The following is a 19426-nucleotide window of genomic DNA, read 5'->3' on the forward strand; positions in this document are numbered from 1 at the left end:
GCGCAGCGCTGTGATGGGTGTCTGGTGTGTAACGACCGGCACAGGGGGCGTGAGTTGGGTCCTGAGTAAAGTCCGCTCCGTCAGCCAGGCTTGTTAAATTCGGGACTAAAAGTAGAAGTATCCCTCCTTGGAAGCGTTAAACGCGCAACATTTAACTGTCAGGGGCGGCTTTATTTAGGGGCTTGTCTTGGAGACAGTGGGTGGGCCAGGAAGACCCTAAAAGCCCTTCTGGTTGGGCTGAAAGTGGCAAAGATTCAACAGGGAGGAGGCGCTCAGCCCGAGTGTGCTCACGCCCACGGCCGCCCACCTGCCTGCCTGGCTGCTCACACACAAGCCGGAGGAGGTGGGCTGGAGGGAGGGGATGGCCGGGCTGGGGAGGGCGGGTGCTGAGCGCTGGGCTCTGGCTTCTGGAGCCTCTGGGAGCTCTGTCCCCCTGACCTTGGACCACCCTGCCTTGTGCCAGGGTTCTGAGCGGGGTGTGTGTGGGGGTGCAGAGCACTCTCAACTTGGGGGATGGAGACCCCTTTGGGCCTGGAGAGGACTTGGGGAGATCTAGAGTGGGTCTTGCTCCCCCTCCAGGGGGCTTCCTGTTCATCACTGAATCCCCAGCACCCACAAAAGGGTCCTGGATGTAGGAGATGCTCAATAAATTCTTGTGCAAATGACTACATGACCCCCATTCCCCTCAAAAAGATAACCCAGTGGGCTTCCCTGGGGCTCTCCAAGCAAACCAAGGGCTTTGTGACCCCGAGGCAAGTTTGCTTAGACTCCCACAGCTCCCTGCATGCTTACTCAGTGTACACAGTCCCCCTCGGCTCCTCCACGAAGCTCACTCCCCGGTCACCGGGTCCCACGGTCACTTCAGGTCACTGTGGGGGATGCTATGGTGCGCCACCTGACCCCCTTTGGGATGCAGGCACTCACTCATTCCCCCAGCTGCTGCAGGGCCCCCCTCCTGGAATTGTCCACCCTGCCAGTTCCCAAGGCCACATCCCCCCCCTCTGGGGGCAGCTTCCTCCAACACGGGGGGAGGGGAGGACAAGGGCAGGCTGTTTATCTTAATTCAGGACAACTTCAAGGGTTTATCCCAGCACCAGGGCATCCCCCGGGTCACCCAGAACCATTGTAGCCACCACACCGCTCATTGTCTCCTGCTTCTCCCCCACCTCCCCGCCCCCATCCCCCACCTGCCGGCACATCTCCCCCTCCCCGCATCAGTTTCTGGGAACCAGACACAAAACAGTGACCAGATCATTTCAACTCTGAGGTTCAAAAGTCAAACTCCACACAAAAGAAAACCTCCCACTTGGTTTTATAAAATTAAATCTGCCCCGTACCCCCCCACACACAGAAGACAGGATAATTATGTGGCGTGCAGAGGTGTTAGCCACCACCATGTGGTGATCCTATTGTGTGTAAGTGGATCAGATCGACGCTGTACTTCTTAACCTCGTCCAGTGTTACGTGTCTATTATAGCTCAGTCTTCATTGATTGATTTATCGATTTATTTATCGATTTATTTATTTATTTATTTATTTATTTATTTATTTATTTATTTATTTATTTTCAAGAGAGAAAGCAGAGGGAAGGGCAGAGGGAGAGGGAGAGACAATCCCAAGCTGACTCCGCATTCAGCGCAGAGCCCCAGGCGGGGCCTGATCTCATGACCCTGAGATCAAACCGGAACCAAAACCAAGAGTTGGCGCTTAACCGACTGTGACACCCAGGCACCCCTATATCTTAATGTTTAAAAAGTTGAGTTTTGTCCCTTTGCCATTAGGGTTTATTTTTTTTAAAGATTTTATGTATTTATTCATGATGGACACAGAGAGAGGCAGAGGGAGGAGCGGGCTCCCCGCCAATGCAGGACTCGATCCCAGGACCCCGGGATCACGACCTGAGCCAAAGGCAGAGGCTCAACCACTGAGCCCCCCAGGTGCCCTGATCATTAGAGCTTAATGCAGGTGCAACGCTTCAGGCTGTGGAGAAGGGATGCTCAGCTTCTCTCTGCCCCTTCCGCCTGCCGCAGCTGGACCGGGGGGCTCCTGACCTGTGGCATGTGGACTAACAGCCCCAGCCCCATGAGCTGTCAGGTTCTAATCCCTGGAACCTGTGCCACCTCGTACAGGCAGTCTTTGCACATGTGACCACGAGTCCTTGAAATGGGGAGATTATCCTGGCTTTTCTGGGTGGATCCTAAAAGCAGGGACGAGCGTCTTTGTGAAGCAGCAGAGGGAGATTTGCCACATAGAGGAAGGCAAAGTGAGCACAGGAGGGTTCTGGAAGCGTGCCGCGGCCACCAGGAGCTGGAAGAGATGAGGAACGGACTCCTCCAGGAGCCCCCCCCCCCGGGGGTGGCACAGCCCTGCCCCACCCCCTTGATCTCAGCCCGCGGACCCTGATTTAGGGCTTCTGGCCCCCAGAACTGAGCAGATCCATGTCTCTTGTGTTACGAACCCCAGTTGGCGGTAACCTGTCACATACGGCAGCCTCGGGAAAGTAGCCTGTGGCCGCTGGCGAAGGGACGGGAGGCAGCTGGAAAGTTCTAGCTTCCCGGGCGCTGTCCTCGGGTGGCTCGGTGCTCCGAGGGGCTGGCAGGACTCACAGCCGGTGCTTTCCCTCCCCTGGGCTTCCCTGGCCCTTGGCAGATGCTCTCACGCCGTGCAAGCGGCCCGCGGAGGCTCACCTGCGTGTGTCGTGGTGCCAAGGCTGCTTCAGTCACCAGCCCGTCCCTGGGTCCTTCTGCAGCCCTACAACCTGGCCAAACCGTTAGCTTTTGTCTGCTGAGCCCATCAGTCAGGTCTGGGGATGACCTCCTGGGCACAGGCCCCTTGCTGGTCCGCAAAACCCACTCGTGTATCCTTTGCCTGGCAATTTGGGAGGCGAAGCAGCGGACTCTCCTCAGAGAAGCACAGTTCGAGCCAGGTTTTCTGGGATCCCTTTCTGTGTGGTGCGAGGGTGGAGGGGCTGGATGTCCACCTTTTCCACCATCGTACGTTCTCCAACGACAACATGAAACCAGTATCTCCGGGTGTTTTCTGAGCATCTCAGGCTCTATGCAGCCAAGATCTGGCCTTGATTTTTAAAATCTCCAGGCACCAGATGCATCAGATTTTGTTTTCTGCAGAGGAACCTAAGTCCCCATGTCAGGGCCATGAAAGGAAACATAAAGGCCACAGAGGGAGAGGGGGACTTCCTTCCGCAAAGCCTGGGGACAGCGTCACACCGGGCCCTTCACCAGGCTGGAATGGCAACGACAAGTGTGAGGGACACAGAGAATTCGCTGCTCCCTGGATGGATTTCACGATCCTCACGCTCCCCTCGGGTTCTTGCTCCAGGCGTCTGTTGCCTTTGTCTCAAAGGACAGCGTGAACAGGAGTGCAACCCCTGGCCCCACCTTTGCCCTGGGAACTTTATGCGCATCCCTTTGGGGTCTCCGACCAGTCCGAGGCCCACAGGACTGTCCCTGCCGCTCTTCCTGCCCATGTGCTCGGAACCCGGTGTACTTCCTATAATTCTCCTTATCACGAAGCACACAGCACAGGTGCGTCCTTTACACGTCCACACGACAGCGAACCATCAAACGGGCATCCGTATGCCTCAGGATGTTCACGCAGCTGCCTGCTTGGAAACGGACTTCAATGCACTTTGGAGGAGGGATGTGCTGCATCCCCGGGGCTGGAGGGGGAGCTCAGCCCTCCCCTCACCCCCCACTCCCACCCCTGCCCCATCAAGGGCTCTGTGGGAGCTTAGAATCAGCTGGGCTCTGGTCACAGAAGACATCACAGACCAAGGATAGGCTGGGAGAGAAAGCCACGCGTAGTCACGCTGGCCTTCCACGTGCCCCACAGCACCTTCGAGCCTGTGACATTCAGTCTGACGGTGACAACGAGCAAATGCACAAAGGATGGCGACGCTGGCTTGACCTCACTTACAAAGAGATTATAAAACTTTATTGCGGCATCACACAGCGGAAACGAGTTTGCAAGGCCAGGACTATCTTGGGGTCCTCAGAAGGGGGTACCCCAGAGGCCAGGGCACAGCGGAAGGGGGCAAGCCGCTGCCGGGAGGGTGGCTACAGCCAGGGAGCCAGCCTGTGCCCAGGCGCTCTTGCAATGCCACACTGCAGGGGACCAGAGCGTCTGGCCGGGAGCTTCGGGAGGGCAAGGACTCCGGGGTGGCGGGTGGAGGTGGGCTCAGGGCACCATGTTCCACCACTTGAAGGAGAAGGGCTGCCGGCGCACGTTGGTGCCACAGTGGACCTCCCCGTGCCGCACGTGGTAGGTGTAGAAGTCGTCGATGAAGGTGCAGTGCAGGCCCAGCGGCTCCAGCAGGGACCGCACCTTCTCCTCCAGGCAGCACTGGCCGTTGATGATGGGCCCGAAGGGCTTGGGGATGCCCAGGTGCTTCCCCAGCACCAGCATGTTCACCTGCAAGGAGGTGGAGGGGGGTTCCCAGCTCAGGGCAGCAGCCTGCATCACCACCCGTGTGTCCCCTTTTTCTTCTGATCTTCAGAAATAGCAGCCCCACTTCACAGATGGGGAAACGGAGGCCCAGACAGGTAAAGTGGGCGGACTCAGGCCACCCAAGTCTATCAGACTCTGGGGCCCATGTTATGGATGCTACACTCTCCTTCCCCATCTGCCACCTTCTGGCAAACTCTGTGTGACTCGAGGCCCAGCTCCAGGGGTGCCCCCTCTGTGAAGCCGCCCGTGAGTCCCCGAACCCTGGCAGTTAGTGCTCCCCGTGTATTACCACTTATGTAAATAGCTGTTTCCTCCCTTATCCCGGGAGGTGAAAGGAGGAGGATTTTGGCTGCAGGCCAACCCGGGTTTGAATCCCAGCCCGGCTACTCAATAGCTGCGTGACCTTAGGCAAGTCACTTGGCCTCTCTGAGCCTCACCAGCAACAGGAGCCCAAATGCGGTTACGTTGCTGGGACAACGAGCTGTCACGCTCATGGAGCAGGGGCAGGGTCAGTCTCCCAAGCTCAGGAGTCGTTGTCACGGCTCAGACCAGCCCCTGCTGGCCGAGTGTCTCACTCCCTGAGTCTCTCTGCCGGTTCCACGTCCACACCCGCACCTCCCGCCGGGGGTCCCTGGGGCTGAGCCAGGCTCAGGCCCCCTGCAGAGCCCGCAGTCAAGGCACCGAGTGGCACCCACGCCTTCGTTCACGATGCCCCATCCCCTGGCCGCCAGCGTCGGCCTTTCCTGCCTGGGAACCCCGGCTGGGCTCACGTGACGCAACCGAATACTTGGGGCCAAGGAATTTTGTTCAAGGGCCCCCCCTCCTGCCTTCTGCCTTTCTTTAACCACAGATCCTCTTCTTCTAAACAAAATCTAAACAAAATCTCCTGCAGTACCTTGATGCCTAAAACAGAGAAAATCCAAACCATTGGGTTTTGAGGCACCGTCTTTGAACCCCAGTGAGCCGGGGGGAACCAGTTTGACATCCACTGTGCCAGGGGCTCCCCGCTGCCCCTGACCTGTGACCTCCAGCCCCGGCAGGAGAGGGGAGCCGAGGGGCCCCCGGAGAACTGGGTGAGGTTGCCGCCTGGCCCTCCGGTATCCTTGGTGGAGACGGAGGAAGGGCACAGGGACAGTAAAAATATAACAGGCGGCCTTGAGATGGTGCTGGTGGGAGGGGGTCACAGTGTAAGGTCCTTGGTAAGGGCGGGAGCCCCCTCAAGTCTGCCCTTCAGAGGAGAGAATCTGCCCAGCCCGGCAGCGCTGGCTTCCTGCCCTCAGAGGGGCCTCCCTGAGCACCCAGTCTGCAGTGCTGCGCCCACCCTTATCCCTTCCAAACGCGACCCGAGAGCACCCTGGTAGCGGCTTGCTCTGCCCACACGCCCCCACCGCAGCCTGCGCGGGGAAGAGCCCTGGTGGTGACAGCGTGGGCTCTGCAGCCAGACCCTGGCTTCGGGTTCCAGCTCTAAATCCCATTTTACCAGCTATGGGTTCCTGTGCCGGAGACCCGACCTCTCTGGGCCTCATCCGTGAGGGGGACCCATGAGAGTCTGGGGCTCCCAGGGCGGCTGTGAGATGCCCAGGCCTCCTGGATCCGCACCCCGGGTCCCTGACTTAAGGCCCTGGGCCCACCCCGGAGCCCACCTCCTCACCATGTTTGGAAAATAGGCTTCGGCCTTGAGGATCCCACTGTTCTCCTCCTGAAGCTTGAAGAGCTGGGGGATGTCCACGATGTCCCGCTCGCTCAGGCCCAGCTCCCGCTTCAGCACCTCCCGGTTCCAGTCGATGCATTTCTGGGGGGGCAGGGGGGGTGTGGTGGGGCCAACTCGGGCAGGGGCCGGGCGATGAGGGGGTGGAGGGCCGGTGGGGGTGATGGGGCGCAGCAGGGCGCCCCCGGGGGTTGGGGACCGTGGTGGGGAGGGCACCAGGGACAGCGTGGGCAAGGCAGCGATGGCACCTTCTTCGCTTCCCTCCTTCCCTGGCTCTGCTCTGCTCCAGCCCCCCGCCTCTTGCTTCTGCCCGCCTGTCCCCGTGCTCCTGGCCACCCCGTGTCCCTCTAGCACTTGGCCTCTCTCCCACCTGCCCCTCCGCTTCTGAGACTTGCACCCATCTTCCCGGGGCTCCAGCTTTCCCGGCCTCCCTTCCCCCCTTTCCCACGCATCCTTCGTGCGTGTTCCCACGGTGGTGACTAGCGTCTGTCTGTCGGTCCCACGCACGGCTACCCAAATCCCAAATCCGTTCACCACCCCGCCGACACGCAGCCGGCGGAAGGGGAAGGCTCTGCGTCGGGTGCCCAGGTGAAGGCACCCGCCCCGCACCTGTCCGCCCGGACTGTGCGTCCCCTGCCTCCCAGGCTGGTACCTCCACGTATGAATTCTGGTCTCTCAGTTTCTTGTCTGACAGGATGTCCTTTATTTTCTGGTTTTTTTCTGTCATGGAGAAAAAGAGAAAAGAATGCCGATGAGTTCAGAGGCCGAGGTCCCCCCTCCTGGTGGGCCCGGTGGGGCCTCGGCCTTCCCAGCTATAAAAAGGCGGCGGTTGTAATTCCTAACGCACAGGTTCGTTGTGAGCATCTAGGAGGCGAATGCCTTTAATAAAATATTTCAAGAGCGTAAGTTCTCCTTAAAAGCATTTTTCTTGGGGCCCCTGGGTGGCTCAGTGGTTGAGCGTCTGCCTTCGGCTCAGGTTCTGATCCCGGGGTCCTGGGATCGAGTCCCGTGTCGGGCTCCCTGCTCAGCAGGGGGCCTGCTTCTCCCTCTGCCTCTGCTGCTCCCCCTGCCTGTGCTCGCTCTTTCTGTCTCCCTCTCTCTGTCAAATAAATAAATACAATTTTCAAAAAAATAAAAAAAATGTTTCAGTCCCTTAAATTACCTCCAAAGGGATCCCATCTCCGAGAGGCAGACGGGGGCCTAACGGGTCCCTGATATCACACGACGCCCTGCAGATACTTGGTAAAACCTCTCGGCGGTGGAGGCTCACCAACCTCTGAGCCAGCGCATGCCTGCGGACGTCAGGATTTCCTTCTGTGCTCCAGACGGACAGAACTTTCATTCGCTGGTTCATGTACTCGCTCACTCATTCATTCATTCACTCCTTCAGCATTTGGGCCGGACTGGACTTCATTCGGGTCCTCAGACACTTCATTTTGCTCTCTCCTGCCTCTGAGCCTTGGCATTCCCTGTTCCCTCTGCCTGAGATGTGTCTCCTCCTCCTCTCATCCCAGCGCCCCGTTGGGCGACCTCCTGCTCACTCATGCTCCCGCTCGCCGGGTCTGTTGCCTCCTCCAGGAAGCCTCCCTTGGACTCCTCCTAGGGACCCACCACCTCCCTTCTCACAAGGCCCCCTGAGCTGTTGTCATTTACTTGAGTCACTTCCCCGAGACCTGAGCCCCAACGGCAGGGCAGGGAGCTACTCGGCCCGGGGTCACGCGGAGCCTGGCGCACAGCAGGTGCTCAGGGGACAGCCACCGCCCGCTCGCCGCCATCCCCTACGGGGAACCCCGTGACGGTGGAGAAGGGAGCCCGATGCGGGGGGCAGAGCCAGCTTACTCTTGATGCCTTCAAAGAGCGCAGCCTCCCCGTGGCCCCCCTTGAGCTGCTCCTCCAGCAGTGCGTAGCAGGCCCGGGGGCTGGCCAGCAGCAGCCGGAAGCCCTGGAGGCAGGAACACGGGGGCAGAGGTCAGCCGTGTCCCCGGGGGCTCCCCAAAGCATGGGCTCCGACCCAGGGAGGCCCCCTCCTGGGGTGGAGGGAAGGCCAGGCGGCTGGCTGTACGCGGCCGGGCAGGCCTCCCGGGGCAGTCGGCAGAGCGAGGCTTAGGGGCCCGGGGAGGAGGCATGGGGCTTCCTTCAGGGAGCCCCCCGGGACTGCACCTTCTTGGGCGCGGGCACGAAGCTCAGGAACTCGTCCACGTGGCCCACAAACAGCCAGTCGGAGTAGAGCTTCACGGGCGCCTGCACCTGCTGGGCGCTGAGGAAGTCCTGCACGGCCTGGTGCATCTCCTGGCTCTCCTTGCTGCCCGCACAGGACGGAGGGGGTGTCACGGGGGCGGGGGCAGCAGGGGAGCCTCTGAGGGACATGGAGGCCTGGCAGGCGCGTCAAGCCTCCCCCCTTCAGCGAGGAAAGGGATTCAGAGGCCTGGACTCCTTTACGCCATCCTCCAAACGGGAGGAATTTACCAGTTTGTTGGAGGGAGGGAAACTGAGGCACCAAGTCGGCACAGTCAGTAAGACCAGAGCTTAGCCTCAGAACACACTGCTCACTGACTCGGCCCAGATGCTGCTGTTGGGGGTAAGCCTGAGGCTGGCCCGTATTACCCGGTGGATGTGGAGAGCCGGCCCCAGCCGAGTGGGTAAATCCCTCCTTGGCGGTGAAGACCGGGGACCATTCCTCCACTTCCACGGGCTTCAGTCTCCTGGCTCTGTCTCCACGGTCCTTCCCAGTCTAGCCCTCTGCTCCCCATCATGCAATCTGTTCCGGCCACTCTGCCTTCTTGAACACCCAGTCCTGCCGCAGGGCCTTTGCACGTGCTCTTTCACCCGCCAGGAACCCTCCACCCCAGATCCCACACAGCCCTGTCCTTGTTGTCATCGGGCCTTAGCTCCAGGGCTGCCCTCTCAGTGAGCCCCGCCCTAGTCACCCTAACAGTTCCCACTCTTCCTCTGCCCCTCTCTTTTTGCTTTCTTCACTATTTGAAATGATCTTATTTGTCTAACATTGTGTCTCGCCCACTAGAACAGCAGCAAGGCCTTGTCCCTCTTGCTCACGGCTGCCTTCCTTCCCCGCGCCAGCAGAGCCAGCCCTCCCCTCCTCACCTGGGGCCCCTGGGTCCAGCCCTCTCCACCCCTCCCCTCCTCACCTGGGGCCCCCAGGCCCGGCCCTCTCTGCCCTGCCCTCCTCACCTGGGGTAGCCGCCACTCCCAATGAGGATCCTGCCCAGAGGGTACTTCTTCCTCCCGACGGTGACCGGGGGGCTCACTTCCAGGTTTCCAAAGGAGTCGAAGGTAGTAACCTCTCCAGTATCGGGCCCTCGAGTCACGTAGCCAAAATCTGGACCCTGCGATGGGAGAAGCGCATGCCAGGCGTGGAGAGCGGGTCCCCGCGTGAGGACGGGCCTCCAGCCGCAGGAAGGCTCGCCGTGGCCGGAGCTGGTGCAGCGCAGACCCGGGCGGACTCGCCGGCCGCGGAGGGAGCGGCGGTGGGGGCCTGGTGCGAGCCCACGGCGTCGCAAACCTTAACTGGGGAGTGACAGTGAATCTGCCAAGTAGCATTTTTGTCCTCATTCCACAGACAGAAGGCTGGTCAGAGCGGTGGGTGGCTTCTTCAGGCCCCACAGCCAGATGATGGAGGGACTGGCCGTCTACACAGCGAGCCTCCTGGACCGCACCGTGCTCCCTCCCGACTGGGCTGGAACCGGCTTCCCCAAGTGGCTGTGGCATCCCGCGTGGATCTTCATGGGAAGAACAGGCAGGCGACACGTCTCTCACCCCCACTATGAGTTTCCTGTGGCTGCTGTGACACAGCTAGTGGCTTAAAACAACACACATTTGTTCTCTGTGGGCTCTGAAACCAGGGCTAACATCAAGGCAGGCTGGTTGCTTCTGGAGGCCCCGAGGGCAGACTGTTTCCCTGCCCTTCCAGCTTCTGGCCGTCACCGTGCCTGGTGGCCTCTTCCCTCGTGGTCAGGGTACTTGCTGTGTCTACACGGCCCTTCTCCCACTCCGTCTTCCGTCTTCCAAGGAGCACCAGGATGGTTAGAGCCCGCCAGATAACTCAAGGCGCCTCCCCATCCCAGGGTCCCGAACTGAGTCACACCCGCCAGGGTCTTTTGCCACAGGAAAGCCTCGGGTTCTGGGGATTAGCACGAGCCTGTGTCTGAGGGCCACCATTCTGCCTACTGCACTGGCCCCAGCGTTCCCACTTCTCCCTTTCTCTCTGACACCCATGCCAGCCCGACTCCCATGCCCGCTGTGCCCTGGAAACTTCCTGACCACACAGCTGAGCCCTGAGAGCCGAGCCCTCCGGCGTCAGGAGAGTCAGCTGGTCATACTCATGTCCTCGCACACTCTCTGTGCTTGGCCTTCAGGACACTGCACGCTGTCGGGTCCTGCGTCTCAGGCTCCTGTGCACGGGGCAGCCTGCCCCAGCCTCTTCTCTCATCCTTTATTCTCTATAGTTGTCTTCCTCCGGGTGCTGGCACCATCTCCCGGAACATGGAACACGTGCTGACCACCCCACACATCTTTCTCCCGTCTACACTTCCCTGCCAACCCCTGGCCCCTGCCTCCTCCCTGCACCTCATGTCCCTGCCCACCTGCCCACCTGCCCACCTGCCCCCCTGCCCCTCAACAAGAAACCAGAGCTTCCCTTTTATAACATCTATCAGGTCAAATCCTCCATTTAAGACTCTGCAACAACCCCCCAGTTTCTCAGGGTTTAAACAAACAGCCCCGCAGTGGCCACAGGACCTGCCCCCGACTCCATCCCCATCACCTCTGACAGCCTCTCCTCCCGCCCTGCCTTCATTCTTCCCTCCAAGTCAATCCAGCTTTTATTGCATCTTTCAAATATCACAAGTAAGTCTGAAAAACCATCCGACATCTTGCTGTTTCTGTAGCTGTGGATCTTATCCATCAGCCTGGTGAACTGTTCCTTTTTCAGAAACGTGGATACCGTCCCCAGATTTTCCGATATCCTTACTTTGAACTCCCGTGGCTTGCCGAATCGAAGCTGCTGAGTTTGATGCAAGTTCAATGCCATTTCCTTCAAGAATTAACTCGTTTTATCTCGAGATACTGAACACGCAACACCTGGCCTTATCCGAGCCCAGGGGACGTATTTTTCACCCCAGAAATGTTGGATTTCAACACGAGAAGCATCCTCCTGCACCACGACGTTGATGGGGAAGTGAGCGCACGCAGACCTCGTCTTGTAACGGAAGCCCGGAAGCCCGGCGCAACGCCCTTGCCCTGCTCTGCCCACGACTCCAGTTCTGCTCCAGTTCCCACCATGTGTCCACTTAGAGCCTCTTCTTCTTCTTTCCAAAGAGACTGGCTTCCTCGTGGATGTGACTGAAGTCCCTCCGCGGGGTCCCCCTGGGGCCCTTCGCAGTAACAGTGCGTCCCTCCAGAGTGAAGTCCGCGTTTTCTGGAATGTCGACAGCCTGATCATTGAGAACGGTCTCCCTTCCCAGCAGGTGCGGCAAAAAGATCCCCCCCTTCCTCTTGCTCTCTCTGCTCCACCTCTTCTGGCCTCCTCGCTCTTTGCTCTTTGTGGATCCTGCCGGGCTTGCTCCTGCCCCAGGGCCTTTGCACTGGCTTTCTTCCGCCTCAGACACTCCTCACCCAGACATCCTCGCAGCCGACTCTCTCACCTCTTTGGAGTTTTTGCTCCAGTGTCCGCTTCTCAAAGAGACCTACCTTGACCTTTTCCTATTTAAAATTGCCATGTAGGGACACCCGGGTGGCTCAGTGGTTGAACGTCTGCCTTTGGCTCAGATCATGACCCTGGGATACTGGGATCGAGCCCCACATCGGGATCTCCGCAGGGAGCCTGCTTCTCCCTCTGCCTGTGTCTCTGCCTCTCTCTCTCTGTCTCATGAATAAACAAATAAAATCCTTAAATAAAAAAATAGAATAAAATTGCCCCATAATCCCCCCACTACTCCAGCACCTGGGAGCCCCTTGATTCTGTTCCTTTTTTTTTTCCCCTGTGGCGTTAGATTCCACTTTCCAACGTACGATATAATGTATTTGTTCACGGTACTTAATGTTCACTGTTTGTCGCCTTGGGCTACAATGTCACCTCCATGAGGGTGGGATCCTTGGCACTGCTCATGATGTATCCCAAGTGCCCAGAGCGAGGCTGGGCACGGAGCACGGGCTCATTAGAATATTTGATGAACGAATGATAAATTCGCTGCCTTGGCCTTTGGCCTTTGCCACAAGAGGGGCTCAGCTCCACAGGCCGCGGGCTTGGATTTCCCAAGGCAAGTGGGGGTGCACCCTTGGCCCACGTGCAAAGTGGACCCCCAGCAGCAGGGGGGTGCAGGGGCCACTCACACCTGCTTGTGCAGCTTCCCGCACAGACTGACACGCGTCGCCCTGTGAGCTCTCCTCTAGTGTTTCGGGCTCATCAAGGACCCAGAGTGTGCAAATCCATCCTCAAAACCCATGTTAACATCCAGGGAGCAAACCTCGGCTGCTCAGCTCTTGCACCCCCTTGTGTGGAGCTGGCTCCGGTGGCATTATTTTCACTCTGTCTACCTCTACCGTTGCCCTCTGCGCACAGTAAGTGCTGCTGGTTTTCCACTCACTGCTGGTGTAAAAATTTACTGATGTTTTTTCTTAGGGGAAGAACAGCCCCTGCGAGCATGCAGTGTGCGAAGCGGCCGTCCGCGTGATGGGCGCCGTGGCCTTGGCCCTGCTCCCCCCCGCCCCCCAGTGCTGCTCACAGTCTAGCGGGAAAACAACAAAAGCAAAACAACAAGTCAGAGATTTATGTGAAGCGGGAGGAGCACGGTGGGCAGAGAACGGCCCTGCGGAGGCTCCGGTGCGGGGGAGTTGGGCACGTTGGAGAACAGGAAGGCGGCCTGGAAGGTGGGGTTGGAGCTGGGTGAGGAACAGGCAAAGCGGCCCATGAGGAGTTTGGAAGAGCAGATGGCGACGTTGTCTGGTGACAAGTTTGACTTTTACCCCAATTCCCCTCCTGGGTGATGCGAGTCAGAAAACCGCAGCTGCGCTTGCCTGAGCAAGCATCGCAGCCCCTCGCACAAGGCCAGGTGTGGGAAGGGTGGGGACACCTGTGCTGAGGTGACGCTGGCGATTAGGCTTGTGATGTCAGAGACTCTGGCCTCTGTCACCCTCAGCACAGCGAAGCGGGCGACAGGCCGCTGAGCGGAGCAGGGCTGAAAGCAGCGGGAGGGACCATGGTCCCTGCAGCAGCTGCCCCTTGATCCCCGAGGTCCTGAAACAGGAGGAACCGGATTCCAGCCAGAGAGACACCTGGACCCAACGAAATCTGTGTGGCACCGCTCAGCGCGGGAGAGCGAGCGAGACTCGGACAAGGTGCAGAGTCTAGCTCAGACTTGCTTTCAAAGCCTCCCGTGTGGGCAGGCCTGCCTCCCCTTCCCCGGGGCGCAGGGTGCTCCCCGGAAAGCCATTCCTCGGTGCAAACCTTGCACCCTGCGCCTCCCACTCCTTTCCCCTGCGCTGCCCTGGCACCTGCAGTGCACACCTGGTGGCATCCTGGGAACGGAGCTCGCTCCTGGGGCCAAGCCACCTGGTTTGAGGGCCAGCTCCTCCCCTCTTTTGTGTGACCTTGGGAAAGCGACTGTATCTCTCTGAGCCTCAGTTTCCTAATCTATAAAATGGGCCTAGTGATAGCATCTAGATTCAAGGTTGCTGGACAAATTAAACGAGTCCGTGCTTGTAGAGAACCTGGCATCGTGACCAACACAGAGTGTGTGCTCAGTCAATGTGACTATTCCTATCATGATGATTCTCTCTCTTTTTTTTTTTAAAGATTTTATTTATTTATTCATGAGAGACGCAGAGAGAGCGAGAGAGCGAGAGAGAGAGGCAGAGACACAGGCAGAGAGAGAAGCAGGCTCCATGCAGGGAGCCCGACGTGGGACTCGATCTTGGGACTCCGAAGGTGGCGCTAAACCACTGAGCCACCTGGGCTGCCCCTATCATGATAATTCTGTGCTGAGTCTACACGAACCCACCGGGCTGGTCCAGCATGACCCACCGATACATGCCCCCCACTCCACCCCCACACACATGCAGACTCACATCTAGGAAATGACCACTCTGATCCCCAAACCCGCCCCATATCCCAGATGGACCCACCACGAGGGCCAGATCCCTCCTTCCCAAAAGATAGAGCTTCCACTCGGAGGGTTGGGGAGGTTCCAATTCTGCTCCCCCCCCCCCCCCCCCCCCCCCAGCGAGAGCATCCTCAGTGGGACCAGGACGACCCAGGGTGACCTGCCGTCCTTGGCAGGGTTATTCTGAGGACAGGCTGAGCTCATGGCTGGAAGGAGCTTTGGGAAAGGGAGAGCCCGCTTTCATCTCGGCAGTGACAAAAATACAGGAAGTAACCTGCCGAGCCTGGGGAGGAAGGAGGCCTGGGGCAGGGGGTCCCGGAGCCGCCGGCCCCCCAGCACGTACCAGCAAGCACTTGATGGGGAAGTCCTTCAGGCCCCTGTTCCTCGGAGAGTCAAAGACCACGGGCAGGGTCTTGTGCGGGGCTTGGATGTAGCCGATCTCTATCTCGTCCTGTGCAGGGCGAGCGGAAAGAGGGCTGAGGGGCGTGGGGATGGGGGCCTGCGCGCGGTCACCCTCCCCTGTGCTCAAGGGCTAATCCCTGTGCAGTGTGTGATCCCAGAGAAGGGGCTCTGAGGAAGCAGAGCTTATTATCCTGTGTGTGCCCAAAGGGGCTCACCCCCACTCCTGGTGAGTGTTGGGGCCAGGTGCTGCAGGTGCTGGGGACCCGGTGAGCGAGCGTCAGGCCCTGTCCGCAGGGAGCTGGGCACCTAGCACCCAGTGTGAGGAGGGGAAGGAGGGGTTCCTGATGTGCTTGGGACAGGAAGAGAATGGGAACTGGCAAGCTGAGACCTGGGGCGGGGGGGAAGAGCAGCCCTCCCCCAAAGAGGGGGCAGGTCAGACCCAGCCTTGCCCAGGGGGCAGAAGCAGGGAGGGCTCAGAGATGCACCCGGTTTTCTGACAGATGTGATGTCGGATGTGAACTCAATTAGGCTGAACCCCCTGAAATTGCCAGTTTTGTAGGTTAAAAATGGTGCTGCCAGCAGTCTTATGCTCGTCAGCCCAACTTCACGCAGACAGGACGATGGGAAAGGCAGCGAGGGTGCTATCTGTGGGCTTAGGAGAGGGATGGGAGACTTCTGGAGGGGAAGCTTTGGAGCTGGGATTGTACAAGCAGGACCGGTTGGGGGGGATGGGAATGGAGAGCGGAGAGAGGGACCATCAGTGGGTCCAGGCACAGGGGCGGGAGCAGGGTGGAAGCGCCAAGAAGGGAAGGGAGTGGTGAGGAGGTTGGGTTCAGCCTGCCAGCACCTGCAGCCACTGCCCATGCCGGTGCTGGGTGCTGAGCTGAGTGAGACTCAGTCTCCGTCCTTAGGGAGCTCGTGGCATGATGGGGGAAGCAGAATAGGGATGCGGTGCAGCCAGCAGGCTGGCAAAAGGTGAGGGGCAGCCAGATTGGGGGTGGGGGGCCCTGGAGGCAGGCTGAGAAGGAGGAGGTGGGAACCACGGAAAGTGCTGGAGCAGGGGAGCGGCCTGGTGTGATGGCTGAGCTTGGAGGGAGGGCCACTGGAGGGACAGGTTTGATCATTTCTGGAGGGTCATCTGAGAGTTTTCAGGCAGGAAGGTGGCTTTCATCTTGGTGACCATGGCAGGCATGCCGTGGCTGGCAGCCAAAGCCGGTTTGTTCACTTGCCTGAGACCCCATGTGCCAGGACCCTCAGCGGTTCCTCACTTCCTGCCCATCTGAGGAGAGGTGGCCAGCAAGCCGCCAGGCCCAGCCCCAGGAGTGGGGGCCCCCTGGTATGTCTCAGGCCCCCTGCCTGCCCCACAGGGCCACGTACCTGCATCCACCGATCATCGTTGCTCTGTTCCTTGGAGGGGATGGTCAGCTTGCACTTGGCTTCCTTGGCCAGAGCAGTTACTGATTTCAGGAAGTCCACATTTTCCAGCATCCTAGAAGCAGAAGACAAGCTCCTTAGTGCTCTGGATCCTGGAGGCAGTGGCCTTGGCCAGGCTCCAAGGGGGCAAGCTGGACCCCTATAGGGTCCCCAGGACTGGAGCAGGAGCTCGGGCCTGGATGGAGTGGGCAAGGTGCACGGTGGCAGCTCAGGAGATGCCTGTGCCTGGATGGAGAGGCCCGGCTCATCTCGTCTCTCTGCTCTCAGCAAACAGCTCACTGAGCTCTTGTGGCGATCCACGAGGGGACCGGCAGGTTCCCCTTCCATCCAGAGGAGGCCACCATGAGGAGGTCAGTGCTCGAGGTCATGCCACTGCGGGGGGGAGGGGGGGCAGCACCAGGATTTGAACCCAGGCCTTGCTGGCTTCCAGGCTGCGTCCTGACCTCCAGGTTGCCCCTCACCCCTTCTGCCCAGAAGCCGCTGAAAGAGTAGATGGGAAGCTCCTCCCCGAGGCCCCAGCATACTCAGCAGGTGCTCTCAGAGGGCAAGGTGGACGCCGAGGCTCCCAGAGCAGCTTGTTACAGGGCAGACAGACCCCGGACCCAGCCCCGGCCCCAGACCACAGACCCCAGACCCCACAGCTCTGAGGTTGGCCAGAAACAGGCATTTGAAATGGTTTCTGGTACAGAAGGTGCAGAGGCCTGAGCCCTGAGGCTGGCTCACAGGCTGAAGGTTTTCATCCATCAGGTCTAGCAAACTCCACGGGCCTTCAGGAGAGAAAGCCGCCCTCAGCCCGCATCAGGGCGGGAAAGTGGGGACGAAACGGTAGCAACAGGAATTTTCCTGCCTTTTTATTCCAAACTGGCCAGAGAGCCCCTCGGCATGCTGCAGCAGGGATCGTCTCCCCCCATTTACACAGCAGATATTCGGGGTGCGGGGGGAGGCTGTAGTTGAACCCAGGGCCCCTGGGGGGGTGTCTGTGCCCCACCCCCTGGCCCCCAGGTGCTCACCTGCACACGTACACCTCCTCCGGGGGCTGAGTGTTGGGGGTCATGATCCAGGGGGCCACCCGGAAGATCACACTATCTTGGAAAAGCAGGGACTCGGGGAGCTCCTGTAAGGAGGGCAAGGGCAGGGCTGCCACGGCCGCCAGGGCCCGACACCCGCTCCTCCCCAGCTGGGCTCCGCACCCCCGGCCTCTAGCGGGGCTCGGGGTCCCCGGGGGCTGCCCTTGGCCTACCGGGTTGGCCGTGTCCAGCAGGGAGACGGTGAGGGAAACGAGCCCCGGGAAGTTGACGTCGGGGAAAGCGAGACCCTCCACGTAGAAGTCTGTGCTGTGCTGGCCTCCGGGGAGCTCCAGGGGGTGACAGGGCTGCTCTGGCCCTAGGACCGCCCTGTACCTGGAGACCTGTTTGCCCCCTGGCAGAGACAAGGGAAGCCCGAGTCTTAGTCTCCCCAGGGCCGCCAGGCCTTCCCAGAGCCACCACCGTCACGACGACACGTCGCAGCAAAATGAGCCTCCCGTAGGGGAGGGAAACCAGAGCGTCAGCTGGGACGTCGCGCTCCGGCTGGGGGTCCAGGGATGGGGTGACGCGGGTGGGGGGGCGCCCGAGCCGGTCCCGACCACATACATGCAAGTCCAACATGCACAGGGTTCATTCATTCATTCACTCATTCATTCCTGAGCGCCTGCTCTCAGCTGGCAGCTGGGGAGACCAGGGACATGGTCACTGTCCTGGTCCCCAGGGAGCGCACAGGCTCCTGGGTGAGCGAGGAGCAGCAGAGATGGTAGTGAGTGCTGTGACGGGGGGAACCCCGGAGGGCCGGGGCCGGCTTCCGGAGGAGGTGATGCCTCAGCAGAGGCCAAGACTAGGTCTGTCACCAAATCAGTAGCAGGCTAGTCACTCGGATCTCGCATGGCCTCCCCCACGGCCCTCAGACTGGAAGCCAAAGCTGTCCAGGCCTCCCCGAGCTGGCCCGTCCCCTTCTTCTCCCCCTCATCTGCCATCCGAACGCCCGCCCGCCTGCTCCGGTGCTGCTCTCCAGCTCGCTGGCCTCCCTGCCTCCCTCCCTCAGGCCCACAGGTGCCACCCACCCCAGGGCCTTTGCACTCACGGTTCCCTCTGCCTGGAATGCCCTTCGCCTGGTGCCTGCGCGGCTGTTCCCTCACTTCCTCCGCTCACGTAACTCCCCCCACCCCTGCCCCGGACTCTCCCCCTCATCCACACTCCCCTTCTCTCTTGCTTCTGTGCAGCATTTAACGCCTTCGGACACACTAGATGTTTCATGTAATTATTTTACACTCGGTCTCCCTCAACCACCCAGAGGAAGGGGACACGAGGGCAGGGGCTTTGTTCTGCTCTTTGCTCTACACCCCGAGCCCCGAGCCCCCCGAGCAGGGCCGGCACCCAGTAGCAGGTGCGGATGCTGGAGGACAAATTATTACGGAATGTACGCAGTCGGCTTGGATTCAACAAGCCCTGGAAGCAGGCGTCCTGTGTGTGTGCGTGTGTGCGTGTGCGGGCGTGTGCAGAGAGGAAGACACAGACGCAATTACAGCCGTCCTTGGCAGGGACGGTATTTCCTCCTCGGTGGCCACCAGCACCGGACATCGGCTTGCTGCGTGTTTGCATCTCGTCTGTGTTCCCTTTCTAGAAGGGGGTGGAGGGATGGCCGTCTGGCTCGCTGCCGCAGCCTTGGTCCTCGGAACAAGCTACGTAACGGGCTCGGGAGTTATTCACCGAAGGGGGTGCAAAGGGGCTGTGCCGGGGGTGGGAAGGGGACACCGAGGGGACGGCCGAGGATGACTCACGGCTGGCGTGAAACACCCTGACTTTGTCCATCTCCGATTTGGCCACATGGAGGAGCAGCTGGTGCTTGGCGAAGAAGTCTCTGGGGGTGTTGGTGCTCAGGGTCACCAGGGACATGTCCTCCAGGTCTGGAACGAGAAGACCCTCTCCTCTCTCACTGCTCCCTTCAGATGCCCCTTGACCCCGTCACCTGGGTTTCTTTTCTTTTTTAATTAATTAATTAAATCAAATTAATTTATTTATTTGAGAGAGAGCACAAGTAGGGGGAGCAGCGGAGGCAGGGGGAGAAGCAGGCTCTCCGCTGAGCGGGGAACTGGATGTGCGGCTCGAACCCAGGACCCCGGGATCATGACCTGAGCCAAAGGCAGATGCTTCACCGGCAGAGCCCCCCAGGTGCCCCTGGCCTGGTTTTATTTTCTTTGTGCCCCTGCTGGGATTTAAAGGATGATTTTATTTTGGCATCAAAGCTAATGACGTTTTGGGGCTTC

The 19426-nt window shown here is 59.8% G+C and overlaps 1 protein-coding gene across 1 annotated transcript in view; it reads right to left on the minus strand.

The window, feature by feature from the left end:
• Positions 1–3932: 3932 nt before the first annotated feature.
• The window catches only part of PADI4 (peptidyl arginine deiminase 4), a 29956-nt gene continuing 14462 nt past the window's right edge, over positions 3933–19426 (minus strand). The window contains exons 6-16 of the mRNA XM_025447779.3: positions 18941–19066; positions 17369–17547; positions 17139–17242; positions 16072–16183; positions 14636–14743; positions 9365–9519; positions 8336–8477; positions 8015–8117; positions 6828–6895; positions 6119–6259; positions 3933–4431 (exon numbers count right to left, since the gene is read on the minus strand). Coding sequence (XP_025303564.1) covers positions 4198–4431; positions 6119–6259; positions 6828–6895; positions 8015–8117; positions 8336–8477; positions 9365–9519; positions 14636–14743; positions 16072–16183; positions 17139–17242; positions 17369–17547; positions 18941–19066 — 1472 coding nt within the window. The 3' untranslated portion in view covers positions 3933–4197. The remainder of the gene's footprint in view (positions 4432–6118; positions 6260–6827; positions 6896–8014; positions 8118–8335; positions 8478–9364; positions 9520–14635; positions 14744–16071; positions 16184–17138; positions 17243–17368; positions 17548–18940; positions 19067–19426) is intronic.

This window comes from Canis lupus, chromosome 2, assembly GCF_003254725.2.
Source record: "Canis lupus dingo isolate Sandy chromosome 2, ASM325472v2, whole genome shotgun sequence".
NCBI classification, from domain to species: Eukaryota; Metazoa; Chordata; class Mammalia; order Carnivora; family Canidae; genus Canis; species Canis lupus.